General features: G+C 40.0%; 1 protein-coding gene across 2 annotated transcripts in view; it reads right to left on the bottom strand.

The window, feature by feature from the left end:
* GLRX3 (glutaredoxin 3) overlaps window positions 1-15,382 on the bottom strand; it is a 669,028-nt gene extending 653,646 nt beyond the window's left edge. Inside the window, exon 1 of one of the 2 annotated variants that reach the window (XM_044056332.1) lies at window positions 15,109-15,382. In XM_044056332.1, coding sequence (XP_043912267.1) covers window positions 15,109-15,173 — 65 coding nt within the window. In that variant the 5' untranslated portion in view covers window positions 15,174-15,382. The remainder of the gene's footprint in view (window positions 1-15,108) is intronic. The other variant, XM_044056331.1, reaches the window with a different exon arrangement.
* Window positions 15,383-16,239: the final 857 nt, after the last annotated feature.

The following is a 16,239-nucleotide window of genomic DNA, read 5'->3' as shown; positions in this document are numbered from 1 at the left end:
TACCATTGCAGCTTCCTCATATGCAGTTTGGCATTGGGAAGCACCAGAATACAAGATGCCATGAACCCTAAGGCTTGAAGGACTGTCCTTGCAGTCAGCCCGGACTGAAGAGATAGTTGATGGAAGTAAATGGAAAGATTCTTTTGTTTGTCCGGGGTTAAAAGGCCATCTGGGCTGCTGTATTCAGTCTCACACCCAGAAAGCACATGTCTTGAGAGGGTACTAGACTGGACTTTATTTCGCTCACAGAATACCCTAGGCATCTTAGCACTGCTATCACATATTCCAAATGCTGTAAAGGTCTTCCTTTTCTTGAGCCAGAATCAGGCAGTCGCCCAAGTAAGGATAGATTTGAATTCCTTTTAGCCTGAAGTAAGCTATCACTGGAGCCAGAACCTTTGTGAATACTCTGGGCGCAGTAGATAAGCCAAAGGGCAATGCAGAGAACTGATAATGGGAATTTCCAGCTCGAAGACGCAGATACTTCCTGCAACTTAGTCTGATAGGCACATGAAGGTAAGCTTCCTTGAGATCTAAAGTTACCATCCAGTGATCTTTGCCCAGCAGAGGTAAAAGCTGTTGTAACGTCAACATTTTGAACTTGGGAATGTCCAGATAAGTGTTGAGGATAGATAAATCCAAAATTGGTCTCCACGTGTTCCCCTTCTTTGGTACTAGGAACAGGCGAGAATAAAATCCTAGGCCCCTTTCTGGCACAGGAACTGGCTGAATGGCCTCTATTTGGAGTAACAGAGAAATTTGCTTGTGAGCCTCTTTTTGTTGTAGAGGAGGAATGTCTGGCATGCCTTTGAAAGGAGGCAAGGTATGGAAGTAAAACCTGTAACCGTGGTGAATGATATCCAAAACCCATCTGTCTTGGGTAATTAAATCCCAATTTTCTTTGAAAAGAGCCAGCCTTCCTCCCAAAGGTGCTGCCAGACGAGAATGTACTGGCAGCTGAAAAGGTAGGTCATTGGGTCTGTTTACGAAAGGACTGACCCCTGCCCTCACCAGAAGTCTGAGCAGGTGAACTCCCTGTTCTAGGCCTAAAAGAACCTTGAGCTCTGCCCCTACCACGCCTAGACCTACCCCTAGACTGGGAATCATAAGCAGGATATGTCCATCCCTTAGTAGGCCAATTTCTACTAAACTTCGGAGGCTGCACCTGCAAAAAATCTTTAACAGTTTGCATAGACTTAGCCTTGTCCTCCATTTTCTTTAAAACTGCTTCCACAGGTGAACCAAACAACACGTCAGACTGTAAAGGAGCATCCAAAATCCTTGTCTTAACATGCTCAGCTAAATTCTGATCCCTCAACCAGGCGTGCCTCGAAGAACAGAACCAGTGGCAGCCACCCTCGAGGAGGCCTGCACAGCATCAAAACCACATTGCAAGGAATGCTTACCCACCTGTTCAGACACATGAACTAAATCCTGCAACTCTTTACACTCAATACCTTCTGCCAGAGCATCCACCTTAGACTTCAATTGTGAAAGGAGATAATTTTGATATTTTAACATGTGAAACTGGCAATTCAACGCCCTCATGGCTAAAGTGGAAGAAGTATACACTTTCTTTCCCCATCTATCCAAAGCCCTTGCCTCTTTATCAGGAGGAACAGGATTTTTAACAACAGAAGCCTTAACACCTTTAGGCCCCTGAGAGACAGTTTCCGGGTCTGCCCTAGGAAAAGATACTTATGAGCTTCAGGCACCCTATAGTACCTATCCGGTTTAACTGGGGCAGGAGGCAAAGAATCAGGGTTCAGGGAAGCCTCTGCAAAAACATCTTCCACCACATTCAGAACAGGAGGTATAGCTAAAGGCCTATGTTGGGGTAAAAACAAGAATTCCCTAAGCCTCTTCCTGGAATCAGAGAAATCTTGACCTTCCCATTTAAAATGCTCCCTCATGGAATGCAGAGTCTCTGAAAATGAAAAATCCTCAGGAGGAGAAGCTGAAGGAGTAGAATCATCCACATCAGAATCAGAATAAGGAGGATACTCCTGCAAGTCTTCAGCCAAGACTCAGAAGCCTCCGAACACTGCTCAAAACTCTCAAACTCAGGTTCCACCCTAGGCCTCTTATCAGGAGGGGGCATAGAACCTCTAATCATAGTAATCAAATCCTCTGCCATTTTAAGCATATGTTTCTTAGGCAAAGATCCTGAAGAACTAGGAGAAACCCCACTGAAGTTAAACCTGGCCTGCCTCTCAAAGAAGCCTTGGAAACAGAAGGGAGGCTCTAACCACCTTAGGAAGAGAGGGAAGAACAGCCACCTGAGAAGCCCCTTCAGCCTGGCCTACCTCCTGAGAGGACACATCCTGTAACAGTAAAGTCTCTCCCTGAGACTCCAAAGAAACTCCTGGCAAAACCTCCGGCTCCACTGAGTCTTCTAAAGAACCCACGTGCGGGACTGTCGGTTCTTCCACTCTAGGCTTTGCTGCTTTGTCCTTGCGCTTTTTGGACGAAGCGGGCGTCTGAGCATCCGACGGCATTTTATAATTACAACGCTTCCCAAAAACTAACCTGGCACAGTCTAACCTTCTCTTAATAGTGCGTTTGTTAAATCTAGCACAAGAGCGGCATCCAACAACGTCGTGCTCAGGCCCTAAGCAAGGTATACACAAGGTATGGTAATCCCTATGAGCTATCTGTTTCCCACAAGAAATACAGTTATTCACTTTTTCTGACATCCGTTAAATACTGAGGCAAGAAAAACAAAATATTCCCAACGGGTACTTAGCCAACTTTGATTCGGTCTGAAACTCCGACTTCAGAAAATTTCAGAACGCCAACCTGCACTCGCAAAACTGCTTCTGCATCGGACCATGCGGCAAAAAAGACTGAGGATATGACGTCGGTCATGCGCATTAGTACCCTGACGTCAGACTAATGCGCCTTGACCGACGTCAGCCATATACTTTGGTATTCGGGCCGACTGGGACAGCGGACTACCCAATGGTTAGGACTGCAGCAATGTGGAATGAAGAACATCCAATTGGACCGATTGGAATAATACTGATTCTATACCATTAGTAAAGAAAATATATACAATGTATGTTCAGGAATTACTAAAGAAAGTATATACAATTGACTATAAACAAAACTACCAGAGAACAGAAAGCTACAAGGAAGCAAAACATAATGTAAAACTAACTGTGATGATTTTTTCGGAGCCAAATCCTTTATCTCCTCGTAGCTGTCTTTAACATGGATAAGTAACTGTGCTCATGTTGCAGTCTCACGTGAAATGTTTCAAGCTATCAGATGTTAGGGAAGAGTCTTAAAACTGGGAGAAAGTAAGCAAAAAACGTGACTATCACTATGGCACACTTACCCAAAATTAACTGATAAGCTGAAGGTTAACCAATACTCAATATCCAAACAAACTCCAAAAAAATAAAAAGAGCACTGGATACACTCAGATTCTTTTATTAAAAATCGCAAGTTAAAACCTCTCTTCAGGAGGTAAAACTTTCACCATAAGGCTTCCTCAGGCGAATACATCTTAGCAATAACAGTCAACAGTTAAACAATCGTTAAACTCACATGGCACAATTTAAAACAGATTGTTTCACTTTAAAACCTTACTTAAGGGAGTTACATTAGTCATTTAGTCCTGGTGGTAAATGGGACTTCATCCGCAAATCCATTTCATTTCCTCACTTTCTGTTAACATTTTTACATCTCCACCTCTAAGTGGTTTATAAATAACCTTCAATATCAGAAATTTAAACACGTTGTTCACCTCTATCTCAAATGTGTTTATTTAATGCATTTGTCGATAATTAAGTTTTATATCACTAAGATGACCAGCTATATGCTCTTTGAACCTTCTGTTGGTCATTCCCACATAATGACTTTCACATAATTCACAATTAGCCATATAAACTAAGTTACTAGCATTGCAGTTTCCATTTTGTAACAGGATGTATAACTGATCGCTTTGTATATACACGTTTACAATATACACAATTATTACATTTTAAAGTACCCTGCTTACATCCACTTCCTAGAAAAAAAACTTTTTGTCTGCTCCTTGTAGCACAATGTCTGCTTCAACATACAATTGCGTTTGTAACCAAATGCTGGACCTTCTGCTACTAAATCTTGCAGCACTTGAACATCTCTTAGAATTTCCCAAAGCTTCATAATAATATTTTTTACTTCTGTTGTATTCCTATTACAAGTGAGCATACATCTTGTTTTGTTAGATCTAATTTGTGCTCTATCCTTCCCTTGATGACTTCTGCAGTATGGAACTATATCTTGCTCTGACTGTTGGTGTTTAACCTCTCGTAATGCTTTTTCCACTGCTCTCTCTCTGAGTAACCCCTCATGAGAAAGTCCTGACCCATATTTATTAACTGACTATCTGATTTATCTAGTGTGTTCAAACTTGTTATCCTTTGCATTTGGTTCAAAACTTTATCATCAGACATAAAAGGAGGGTGCATACTATTGCAATGTAAATAATTATTACGTTTCACCTTTCTATACATTTCAGCGTGTATTTCACCTTCCCATTTCTTAACAGCATGACATCAAAAAATGCTATCTGCTGAGAAGAACATTCATGCTTAAATTTTAAAAAAGGTGCTCTTATTGGCATACACCAAAAATCCATGAAACTCTTCTGAACTCCCTTCCCAAATTAGAAGACAGTCATCCACATAACACTTGTAAAACTTAATAAAATCTCTATATTCATTTACTGTAGAGAGAACATATTTTCCTCCCATATATACATAACAATGTTTGCTTAAGTATTAGCTAAGCTTGTTCCCATCGCTATGCCCTCTTGTTGATAATACAGTTTTGTATCAAATAAAAAGATGTTATTAGTTAAGACTAATCTCAACATTTCACAAAGCAAATTAATTTTCTGCATCTCATAACCTGAATACTTCACTAAGAATATCTTGGTGCTAGCTATCCCTTCATCATGTGGTATAGAAGTAAAAAGTGAATTGACATCCATGGTGACAAAGTGTGGGCCTATCATTTAAATAACCCCCTGACCAAATGTAAAAATGCTCCAAGAAGCTAGCTGTTATCTTTCAAAATGGTAGGCATTTTATCCAAAACTATTCGTAATTGCTGTTCTACATATTTGGACATAGGTTCTGTCACCCACCCTCCCTCTTGAAGACACTATAGGCCTCATTGGAGGGTCACTCACACCCTTATGTAGTTTTGGTATACCATACATAAATGGTAGTTTTGAGTTTTCAAAGAGTTAAACAAATCATCTGTAATAAGGCCAGTGTCGTGCATTTTACATAACCTGCTATTAAATTCTAAACACAAGCCCTTTACTTCATTCCTTGTGATGGTTTTATATTGATCATCCTGCAACATCATTAGCATTTTATTCAAATAAAAGTGTGTTTATCCATTACTGCAATCCCTCCCCCATTGTCTGCACCTTTAATCAATGTCATGATTTTCAACTAATGAATGTACAGCTTGATGTTCATCTCTAGTTAAAATATCTAGCAGCTTTGTGGTTTTTATACAATGCACAAATATCTTGTTCAATAGCTTTTTCAAACATTTGTAAAGCACCTGTGACTTGTGGAGCAAAAACGCTCCTCCTTAGTGTAGTCTCATAATTGTTCATATTACCAAAAATTGTTTTCAAACTCAGATTATGAACAAAATGTCTGACTTCTATTAAAAAGTGTTAGAATGTCCATTAACTGTGCAGGTACAAAGGTTAAACCTTTGTTTAAAACAGATAGTTCAGAGTCAGTAAGTTGATAATTAGACAGGTTAAACACCAAAAAAAGAGTCTTATTTATCTGTTGGTTTGACTCCTGGTGTAAGGACGGTTCACCAAGTTGTTATTCTTGTAGTTTTCCGTTAGACTCTGCATCCGGGTCCATGGCTTTGGCATTGGGAGCAGTTGGTTCACCAAAAGTGGAAAATCCACTGGATCATGGACTATGGCACACTTACACAGTGAGTTGATTATCCAAACTAATTGGGACCTAGGGTAGTTTGGATAATCAAACAGGTAACTGAACCGGATAAAAAATCTTCTAATATCTTGTTTTTTTTCTGCATGCTGGGAATACACTTTTCAAAACATTCAGTGATTCCAGTGGACAATAAAGAATATTTTTCATGCACGAGCAGGCTACAAGCTCAAAAAACATACACAAATGAATATGTATAACATTTACATATTCAGACTTCATGATTTTTCCTACCCAAAAACTTAAAGCTGGGTTCGGATAAATCGACTCTCTACTGTAAAAGATTTATAGCAGAACTCAATGGTTAGGAGGAAGGCTAATACCCTAGTTATTCTTAAAACCACTAGTTCAGAGATTAGAAGCAGCCACGGAGGATCCTCCCCCATTACAAGACCACTTGTTTTAAGCTGGCATTTTTTTTTTTAAAACAGTTGGCTAAGACTCCATCTATTTTCATTAGTTCTAAATTATACAATAAAGATCAATAGTTATCTGAAATGCAGTTCTGACAAAAATCGGTTATGAGGGCTAGGACTTCTAATGCTGCAAACTAACACACATTTCTTCAGTATCAGCATTTTTAACACTTACTTTCATTGTTTAACTATGGCTAGCTTTGTTTAATCAGTCATGCTTCATCCTCATGATCAAACCATGGCAACTGTGGGTAAACCCTTAGTTACCCACACCCAGTTATGGATTACTACTAAAAGATATTATACTCTGGTGAAAAGGGGATGGTATTTTTTATTTTTGTTGTCTTCAAGGATCACAGACACTTAATTGCCAATGAAACAGATTTTCAGTATCAAAAGAGACGGTTTAAAGCCATGAAGACCACCAAGACAGTACAAGGTTATGATGCCTTCCATACATTCAGGACTAGCTACTGCACTGGAAAGCACAAAAGGTGGATGTGTATCAATTTACATAAAAACAAACATACATACTTCAAGGGGAAACATTGCACCCCCTCCCCAGTATAATGCCCTCACTGGTCAGGTCAGACCAAACAATAAAGCTGTCTTCTAAGAAATAAAACCCAGGACCGCAGCTAACCTTCAAATGTTTTAGGAGTTATTTTAAGGCAAACTTCCTACTATTAAGTGGCATTCTAGCAAAATTACAAGCTTCCCCAAACCCTGAGAACACCACTGCCTATGTGGAATTTTTCACAAAAACCCTACACAATCATGTTAATGGCTGTGTAGAGATAGTTGTACCTACCTGGAATAAGCACAGAACAAGTACAAGCAAACTCAAAAAAACAAACCACCCAGGTAGAATCCCAACATCAACACGTTATGTTACCAAAAAAAAGGCGAAAAATTAGGAAATGAAATGCCCAGCAAGGTAAAAAAAAACCTCTCTCAATCTACTCAAACAACTCAGGGGATAATCAAGTCTACCAAAGTCAAATAGGAGGCAAAAATAGCCTCCCAGGCCAAGGACCATCACAAGACTTTCTTCAGCTATGTCTGCAGCCTCAAAGGCAAGGCAGAACCATGTAACAAAACTTATTGTAAATGGAGCCACCTATAATGAGCCAGAAGATGAAGCAAATCTACTTGCCGACAAATTTAGCTTCAGTTTTTAACTCCAACTCCCTCCACCCCTGACAACCATCAGGAAATAACGTCAATCATATCTTCCCCAACTGTCACTAGGGAACTGTCTGGTCATGCACTCTCCAAGGCCAGGAACACTGCATTGATGGGATAAAATATCATCTCGGGAGGCCTCCTTAATAGAAAGGAAACACAACCTAGCCACAATTTATAAGCAAGGGTACAGTATCTAGGTTCAGGGATGTCAATGTTCTGCTGTACTCTGCCCTCATCAGAGCAATCTTTGGATACGTCCCCTTTGGTAAGTAGTTAAAGCACATGCAACAACTGGCGTATCGACAGGGTTTCCTCATAAAAAGAATACAAGACAACATGTCCCAACACAGACTGCCTCAAAGCCCTATGCCTACACTGTCTCCTACAGACTGCCAGCAGGCAAACTATGCCTGGCTTCCAAAGCATCCTCTCATCTAACTCTTGTAATCTGTTGCACATTTGACCCCCCAAAAAAAAAGCATCAAAATTAGCTATCTATGGACCTAAACCTCACCTGCAACATAAATTGAACCTGTTGGAGGAACAGTTATATGTCTCAGAGACTACTCATTCTCTAGAACACGCCTCCCCATTCCACGAGAAGCACAGGCCATTCCTAACCCAATTCAATTGTAATTTGGGCCAGTAGATGGAGAAATTAAAACTTACCCATGGTATGGCACCTACGTCTCTATTAGACAGAGAGCCTGCAAATGCTTGACCACCCATGCCCAAGTCTGCATATACCCCTTAGTACAATCCTAGAGTATCAAACCTTGTCAGACACATTTCAGAAGCATGGCTAGGCTTAAAAAGCACCCTGGCAGGTGTTAGCCTAGAATTACCTATAAGTAAAACTGGATTTGTTAAAGAATTTTTAGCAGCAACACATTTTTCCACTAGGTTTATTAGGCAAAAAGCATTACAAAGGAGAAAGGACAGAATAAGGACTTTTGTATGACATTTAAAGTTAATAGAAAAAGAAGAAAGTGAAAAGCTTGGGTAACTATGTCACCCAGTGTGTGGTGGATGTTTGAAATAGGGTGAGGCAGTCATGGGGCAAGAAGACAATGAAATTCAAGAATGCACATAACAGATATAAAACAAAACAATTTATTCAGTCAAGGTGCATGGCACCATACTAAAGTAAAATAAAATATCAGTACAATATGCTCAGTTACTACACTATCTACATATTTATTAACCAGATGGAGTCATTAGAACTTAACTCTACACAGCCATACTGAAAAAAAGACACCAGAAATTAAATGTTACATTAATGAAAATGATGTGGCTTTGAAAATGTTTTAGATGTTAATGCAGTGCAGCACTTAACAATATTGACTAACTGCACAACATTTACATTGTCACTGAATAAATCTACCTTCAGAGCTGTGCTTAGCCCATCTTTACTTAACACTAATATAAAAGAGAAGCCTTGAGCTTGCTCAAGAACACATAAAAATGGCAAAGTGGAACATTTCAGAATGAGAAAGTGTCAGTATGCCCCTCCGCCAGTAACCAAAGTACATTATAAAATTATTCCTGGTACTCTGATGTACCCTCTCGTATTAAAAAAATGGTTTGCTTCCATGACAAATTAATCTTCTCTGCAACCACCCATTTAAATAAAGATGGTTTGCTTCCATTACAGTTTAATCTTCTGTACACAGCATCGGAAGTTCTAGATTGTAATATCTCCCACCAATCCCAACTACACAGCACCTTATACTCCCCAAGTGTATAGTATCTAAAATAAATAAAACCAGCAGTCCATTCTCACAGATCTGTCAGAAAAGTCGCCACCATTAACTACCCATTTCCGCTTGTACAACCAGCAGCAGCTGTCCACACAATTTGATAGTAAGGTAGCAGACGAAGATATAAATGAGATATGGCATGTTATGCTATTTTCTGCTGTTTTGGAAAAGATTCACAAAAGTGGGGAATTTCTGGCAGAGTTGGCTAGACTGACTATTATGACATCATGGGTGGGGGTCTAAGGCAAGAGACTATAGGATAAAAACTGCATGGAAATTCAGAATGCAAAAGACAAAAGTACACAATCTAAAAATTGTACAGAAACCAGTGAACAGTATAGGACTACGTATGAGAGCCATGCTTTCAGTATAAATATCTCAATTTTGGAAACAGACAAGATAATAATAGTGGACTCATGTGATAAAGATGTATACCAGTACATCTACAGAGCTGTCAGAAGACTACTGTAAAGTGTGAAGCAAGGGATGCACAAGTCCCCATAAGCATGTCATTATTTTTATCCCTCTTTGGAACATTTAAAAATGTAAAACAGAAATCTAAAATGCACAACAAAGTCCCACACTCTCTGTTCTTTGTAGGAAAGCACCATGTATCGGCAGATATTACACAGCGCTCATTTTGTAAATGCCGTCCAACATTTATCTAAATACATGACATTTTCACTTTTGTTAAACAAGTATATGGTTATCTATCAGACCTGCCTAAATATAAATATAAACATTAAAAACTCGACCGAATAGCCTTCTAATCACTTTTGAGTATACAAATAATGTCACAAATCAAAACATACTAAAAAAAATGGACCTGGGTGGGAAGAAGACAGGAAAACTTTGATGCTGGACAACACAAACAACTACTAAAGTTTTGGCACATTTCGACATGTAGAAGTCAGCTATTGAGTAAATATTAGATTCCACTCCATGGTGTAATAATACTTTCCAACAACTGACACACTACTACTTCAGACACTATGACCAACACAAATATGTGACTATCTATGCCATGATGGACTGAATACTAGGTCAAACTACAACAGCACATAAAGGCAAGAAGCAACATTCCTGACTAAGTCCTGCTGCTCCAGCACCAGTCTCATAAAAAATATATGCAAAACACACAATCAAGACACAGTGAAAACGTATAAAGCAAACAGACACAGTGGTAAATAAGGTGCATCTGGTTTAGTTATGCTTGCTTCATACCTACTTAAGAACCAACTGCTGACGCACATCGGTATAGTTTATTTACATACCACCCCGAAAAAGGCTCATGGCTACCCTATAGGTTACTAAATTGTCTTCCTATTTCTATCCTTTCAATACCCTTAGAAATGCTTCTCCATACATATAAAATCACACTGAACATATTTCCTGACTCTGCCCCACACCACTGAACTAACCTCAGACACTGCTTTTACATGCTTCTTTTCAGAATACAGGTTACTCTCTGGGGAGTGGGGATTCACTGTATTTACTTATGCCTAGATACTTCTTTTATACTTTTGTAGATTCATAGGTAGGTACTAGGCCATCTGTCACCCCATTGATTAATTAACTGATCCTCTGTCAAGTAGAGCCAATGAAGTGATCCCAGGGGTGTATTTTCTGTTACCCATCCACTCGTCAAGGTTTCTCTTGAAGAAAGTTAGTGAGGGGCTCTGCCTGATGTAATTTGGAATTTTGTTTCAAAGCATGGAGAGTCTCTGTGACAGGAATCTATCCCTCCAGCATGTTCTATTTATTGTTGTGGCGAGGTTTAGCTCACTAGAGAACGTGGCCCACAGTGACTTCGATTTCTTTAGGTGGAGCATGTCCACCAATTCTGAGTAGGATATGGCTTTGTAAGTCAGGCAGAGATCACCTCTGAGTAAGCAATATGCCACCAAGTACAGCCGGAGTTTTTTCAGTGGGGCTGCACAGGACATATGTTTGAGACCAGTAATCCTCTTGATGAGGTACTTTTGTGATCTTTCCAGCTGTTGGAAGTGTCTTGTGAGGTACAACCCAAATGGGGCATTGTACTCTATGATGGGTCTAATGAGTGACGAGTAGAGGGGCACTACAACCTCTTTATTTCTAGATGCGAACCCTTTAGTAATTATATGGGCCACATAGAAGGATTTTCTAACTAACTTTGCAATATGATTGTCAAAGAAGAGAATACTATCTACCTGGGTCCCCAGATCTCTTATTACCTCTTCTGTATTACGGGAGCTGCAACCTATATGGTAATTCGTGGGTGTTTTGTTTTTCCCAAATGGGATGACTATGCATTTTTTGGCATTTAGCTTGAGACCATGACTTTGACACCAGGTGCCCGTCTCAGTAAGGCCCTTTTGGAGGATGTCTATGTCAGCCGGAGAGTCAATTATGGCTCCCAATTTGCAGTCATCGGCGAACTTGGTTAATCATAGTCCTCCTGTGTTCGCCTGTACCTCTGAGTAGTATATGCCAAACAGTAGGCGTCCCAGGACCGAGCCTTGCGGGACACCACTTGTGACTGGTTTAGAGTCAGACATGGAGCCCACTATTCTTACAGTGTGAGTTCTGTCTGTAAGCCAGTTGGCAACCCATCTCGTGACGTAGGGGTTTATGTTCAGGCTGGTGAGTTTTTCTGTAATACCCGAATGGGGAATGGTGTCGAAAGCCTTGGCAAGGTCAGGGTAGGCTGTGTGAACCACCTTTCCCTAGTCTATGGTCTTGGGGACTGTCTCGAAGAAGTCAACCAGGTTTAGTAGGCATGATCTGCCCTTAAAGCCGAACTGGGCCGGGTCAAGTGTTTGGAGATTCCCAATGTCTTTGTTAACGAGTTCCATGATGATACGCTCCACAGCCTTGCAGACCAGGCTAGTCAGGCTTATGGGGTGATAGTTACCAGGGTCAGTTGTGGCCCCTCCTTTGTAGGGAGGAATAACCGTTGCTGTGTGCCATTCTATGGGCACGTAGCCTGTGGAGAGGCTGAGGCTGAACAGCGTGTTTAAGTGGGGGGGGGGGGTTAGTTCGTTCTGTAGTTCGTGCAAGACGCAGCCTGGGACACCATCTGGTCCCACTGACGCTGTGTTTTTAGCTTTTGAAAGGGCTGTTTTCACCTGTGCGTCTGTGATTTTTGGGACACTACACTTTTCCGGTATTGTTGTGGGCCCTTTTGGAGATGAGAGGGGGGTGAAGTTTGCACTGAATCTATCTGCCAGGATGTTGGCAATATCAGTAGGTTCAGTAGATTTTGTGCTATTTTGCACTAGTTCAGTGCATATCTGTGAGTTGCCACTTAGATTCTTAACATAGCTAAAGAAGGCTTTGTGGTTATCTTTTGAATACTTGGCTATTTTTCTTTCAAAGTTAGCCTTGGATGATTTCATGAGGGATCTCAGTTTCTTACTGATCAGGGATGTCTTTCCTTCTTGGGATTTGCTTTTTTCTGAACTAGCTTCCTCCTTCTATTGTATAGCCTGTTTATTGCAGGGGTCCACCAAACTGGTTTCCTTCTCTTAGAGGAGTGAGTCTTGGTTTTGCTAGGGATGGCACGATCCATGCATCCTTGTAGGTGCTCATTGAGTGCACTTGGAAAGGTTTCTGCATCTTGGGCAGCATTATCCTTTAGTGTGGGGGCTGTGAAACTTACCACCTCTGTCTTAAGTAAGGTGAAGTTTGTTTTAGAAAAGTTGTCACCCATATTGGTGATGACCAGGTCCAATATGTTTTCACCTCTGGTAGGGGAGTTTACCACCTGATCCAGGGCGTTTGAGTTGATGAATTCTAGAAGCGCTGGGCCTGGGGAATTTGTACTCTAGTAGTTTTCCCAGTGAATCTTAGGGTAATTGAAATCGCCCAATATCAGGGTGTTTGGTTGGACCTTTATGTTTTCCAGTGTCTCCAGAAAGGTGGAGTGGTGGTCCTGGGTCATGGTGGGTGATCTGTAGCAGGCCACAATTTGCATTGCAGATTTGCTCAATGTTAGTTGCACATGGATGATCTCAGAGGTATCATGCTCCACCACTAACCTGGAGGTGTAGGTATGAATATAGATACACCCCCTCCTTTTGTGTTTCAGTGCATGTTCTGTGGCCGAAACGTGTGGTATGAGTTGTAGCCCGGCAGTGCTGGGGTGCTCTATGGAGCCTTAAACCAGGTTTCAGTTACTGCATGGATGTTGACATCCTCCATACTGAGGAGTGCTTCGAGCGTGTGCATTTTGAGATTTAAACTCCTGGCGTTGAGTTTTGCATACTTTCTGATGTCATTTAAAATGAGATACAAGATCCACAACCATCTCCATGCTCACTCAGTATTCTTAAAAAAATAAAAAAATAAAACAACGCCAGGGTTTTCAAAACTGAAAACAAAAACTCTTATAGCTAGCCTACTCCAGTGTCTGTAGAGCAATGACAAAAGATGCTCTTCTATATGTACTCTATTACCTATCAATTGTATAGATTTTCGCAGAATGTCCAGATTTCTGTCTCATATTTTTGGTTTGTTTTTCATAAAATTATGGTTTTCTGACAAATTAGTGACGAATCATTAAAGACCGAAGTTAGAAAATAATGCCAGACGTTTATAAGAGCAATACTTAAAAACTGTCGCTATTTTGGGGATTTTGTCTCACTTTTAATTTATGGCTTTGTTCAGATTTCTGAGATGCTAAGAATAAGAAGCACGACTCTATGCATCACTACATAATCGCATGCATTAAAAGTATGCAAGATGTTTTAAACTGCTCTTTAAAATCTCAATATAATCTGTTAACAGCTTCCACATATATAAAACTTTATACATCAGTTATATGTTGACATTTATCTGTGCAAATTAGCATTTCTTTACACATCTGCAATATCACTTACAAATATGACATGATGCAACAAAAACAATGGGGAGCCCTGCAACAGTACCGCATTGAACACAGTTTACTTTTACCCTTCATCTCTAGGACACATAAGACACTAACTACTGTTTAAACTCTGCAATGCAAATGGATGCAAGTCACAAAAAATCTGATTGATATAATCCTACTAATAAAAAAGTCCACAAACACAAAGTAATGCTAGAATGAACCGAAAATGGACGTTAGAATATAAAAAATTACAAAGAAAGCTACTGCAAAGAACTGACTGCAATAACGGTATAGGGCGAATAACAGCCATAATATTGGCATTGCCCCCCATCCCCATAGCAAGTTACTGCAAATAACTGCCTGCAATACACAAGAGACAGAATGAACTGGGTGTACGTACTGCAAAACTTTATAGCCACCGAGAAGGAACAAACAAGATGAACCCAAGGGTCAAACACACGCTACTATTTAAGACATGGATTATAAAGAAAAACATGGGACTCGTCGGTCTAAGCACACACTACTGCCTACAGTGACTGTCAACAGCAAATAAAAGATCACTGGCGTTTACAGAATACTGCAGTGCATGTACTTCATAGCAAAGAAATAAGGCCCTAAGAAACAAGATACCTCTCATTAAATAGTTAAAACATTCTTATTAATCGCCATTGCCACTTAAGACTGTGGCAATTAACGCATCCCAAACAGGTGATCAAGCATGCCAATGTTATTTTCTATACAAACACCTTTATTTTATTAGCAAAGATAAATAACAAAAACAAAATTCCTTGGAGTCGAAGTCTGGACAGCAAATGCAGTCAAAGCCCTAAATATATTAAAGTGCACGTCAAGTATGAAAAGGTAGGTCTACTTTCATTTACGATTTAACCTCGTGTTTTGACACATACTTGCCGCTTTTCTGAAGCAGCTCCCCAAAGTGAGCAGCAGATGAAACCTCCACCAAACTCGCCATGCTTAACAGGCAGTAGTAATAGAGCAACGACTCAGATTTAAGCGGAAATGTTTGCTCAGTTGGTCATACCTTCCCAAATAAATAGCTACAAATATTTTAAGTAAGTTTTAAAAAAAATTAGCTTTGTCTAGAGAATGGGACGTGTACTGAATATATATTTTTTGGATCAATTCTGAAAAGTTACTAATTAGAATGCTATTTCTTCCGGTGTTAATAGGTTATCGTGCCCCTCAAAATGGTTGCTGTCGGGGTTATTTACTGAAGAAGGCGGGCTTAATAGTCTGAAATCGAAAGGAAAGTTGTTTGTTTCTCTTGGTCTCTGTTTTGCTCAAGGAATGCAGAAGCATTACTCCACCCCTTTCGCTTTCGTGATTGGTTGTTACGTTTGCCGTACTGTAAGCGGGAGTTGAGTCTTGATTGAGAACTCAAGTGAGAAACTAGGGATGTCTGAAGTTGTATTACATGAAAGAGAAATTTGCATGCTTTTTCGTTCATGCCTTTGTGGCAAGGCACATCTGTTAGCAAGGTCCAGACGTCACGTGTAAGCAAACTGCTGTAAAATTAGATAATTTGCTGTTTAGAAATCAAGATGCGTTTTTAATAAAGTTTTGTTTATTTTCTTTAGGAATACGAATAAAATTTATCGATATTGTCTCACTCGTTTCTTCCAATGGATTGGCAGCTTAACGTACAGAAACGTCGCTTTGAGCACGACCTCAAAGAATTGTGGAATGAACCTAGACAGTCTGATTGTGTAGGTATACAGAATAATTTTTCAAGTTGAATTAAATTCAGTGTTTAGTTGGAAACTCAAAAGCTGTTCTTGTCAAAAATAACCTGATCAGACTGGACAGGAGGGGGGTTATTGTTCTTACTTTAATACAGAGGGCCCTCCTTTCAAAGTTTGTGAGAAAGTGTGTCTGTTATTGCAGCGTCTAGTCCCATTTTAGTCTATACAGGCACGGTTGCTGTCAGTTCGTGAATTTGCAGTTGCTGTGGTTAACAATATTAAATATATATATATATAAATACTAAATGGGTTTCAAGGAGTTGACTGATTATTGTG

The sequence above is a fragment of the Protopterus annectens genome, chromosome 14.part0 (genome assembly GCF_019279795.1).
Source record: "Protopterus annectens isolate FY-2018-M chromosome 14.part0, PAN1.0, whole genome shotgun sequence".
NCBI classification, from domain to species: Eukaryota; Metazoa; Chordata; order Ceratodontiformes; family Protopteridae; genus Protopterus; species Protopterus annectens.
This window is presented reverse-complemented; position numbering and strand designations above follow the sequence as displayed.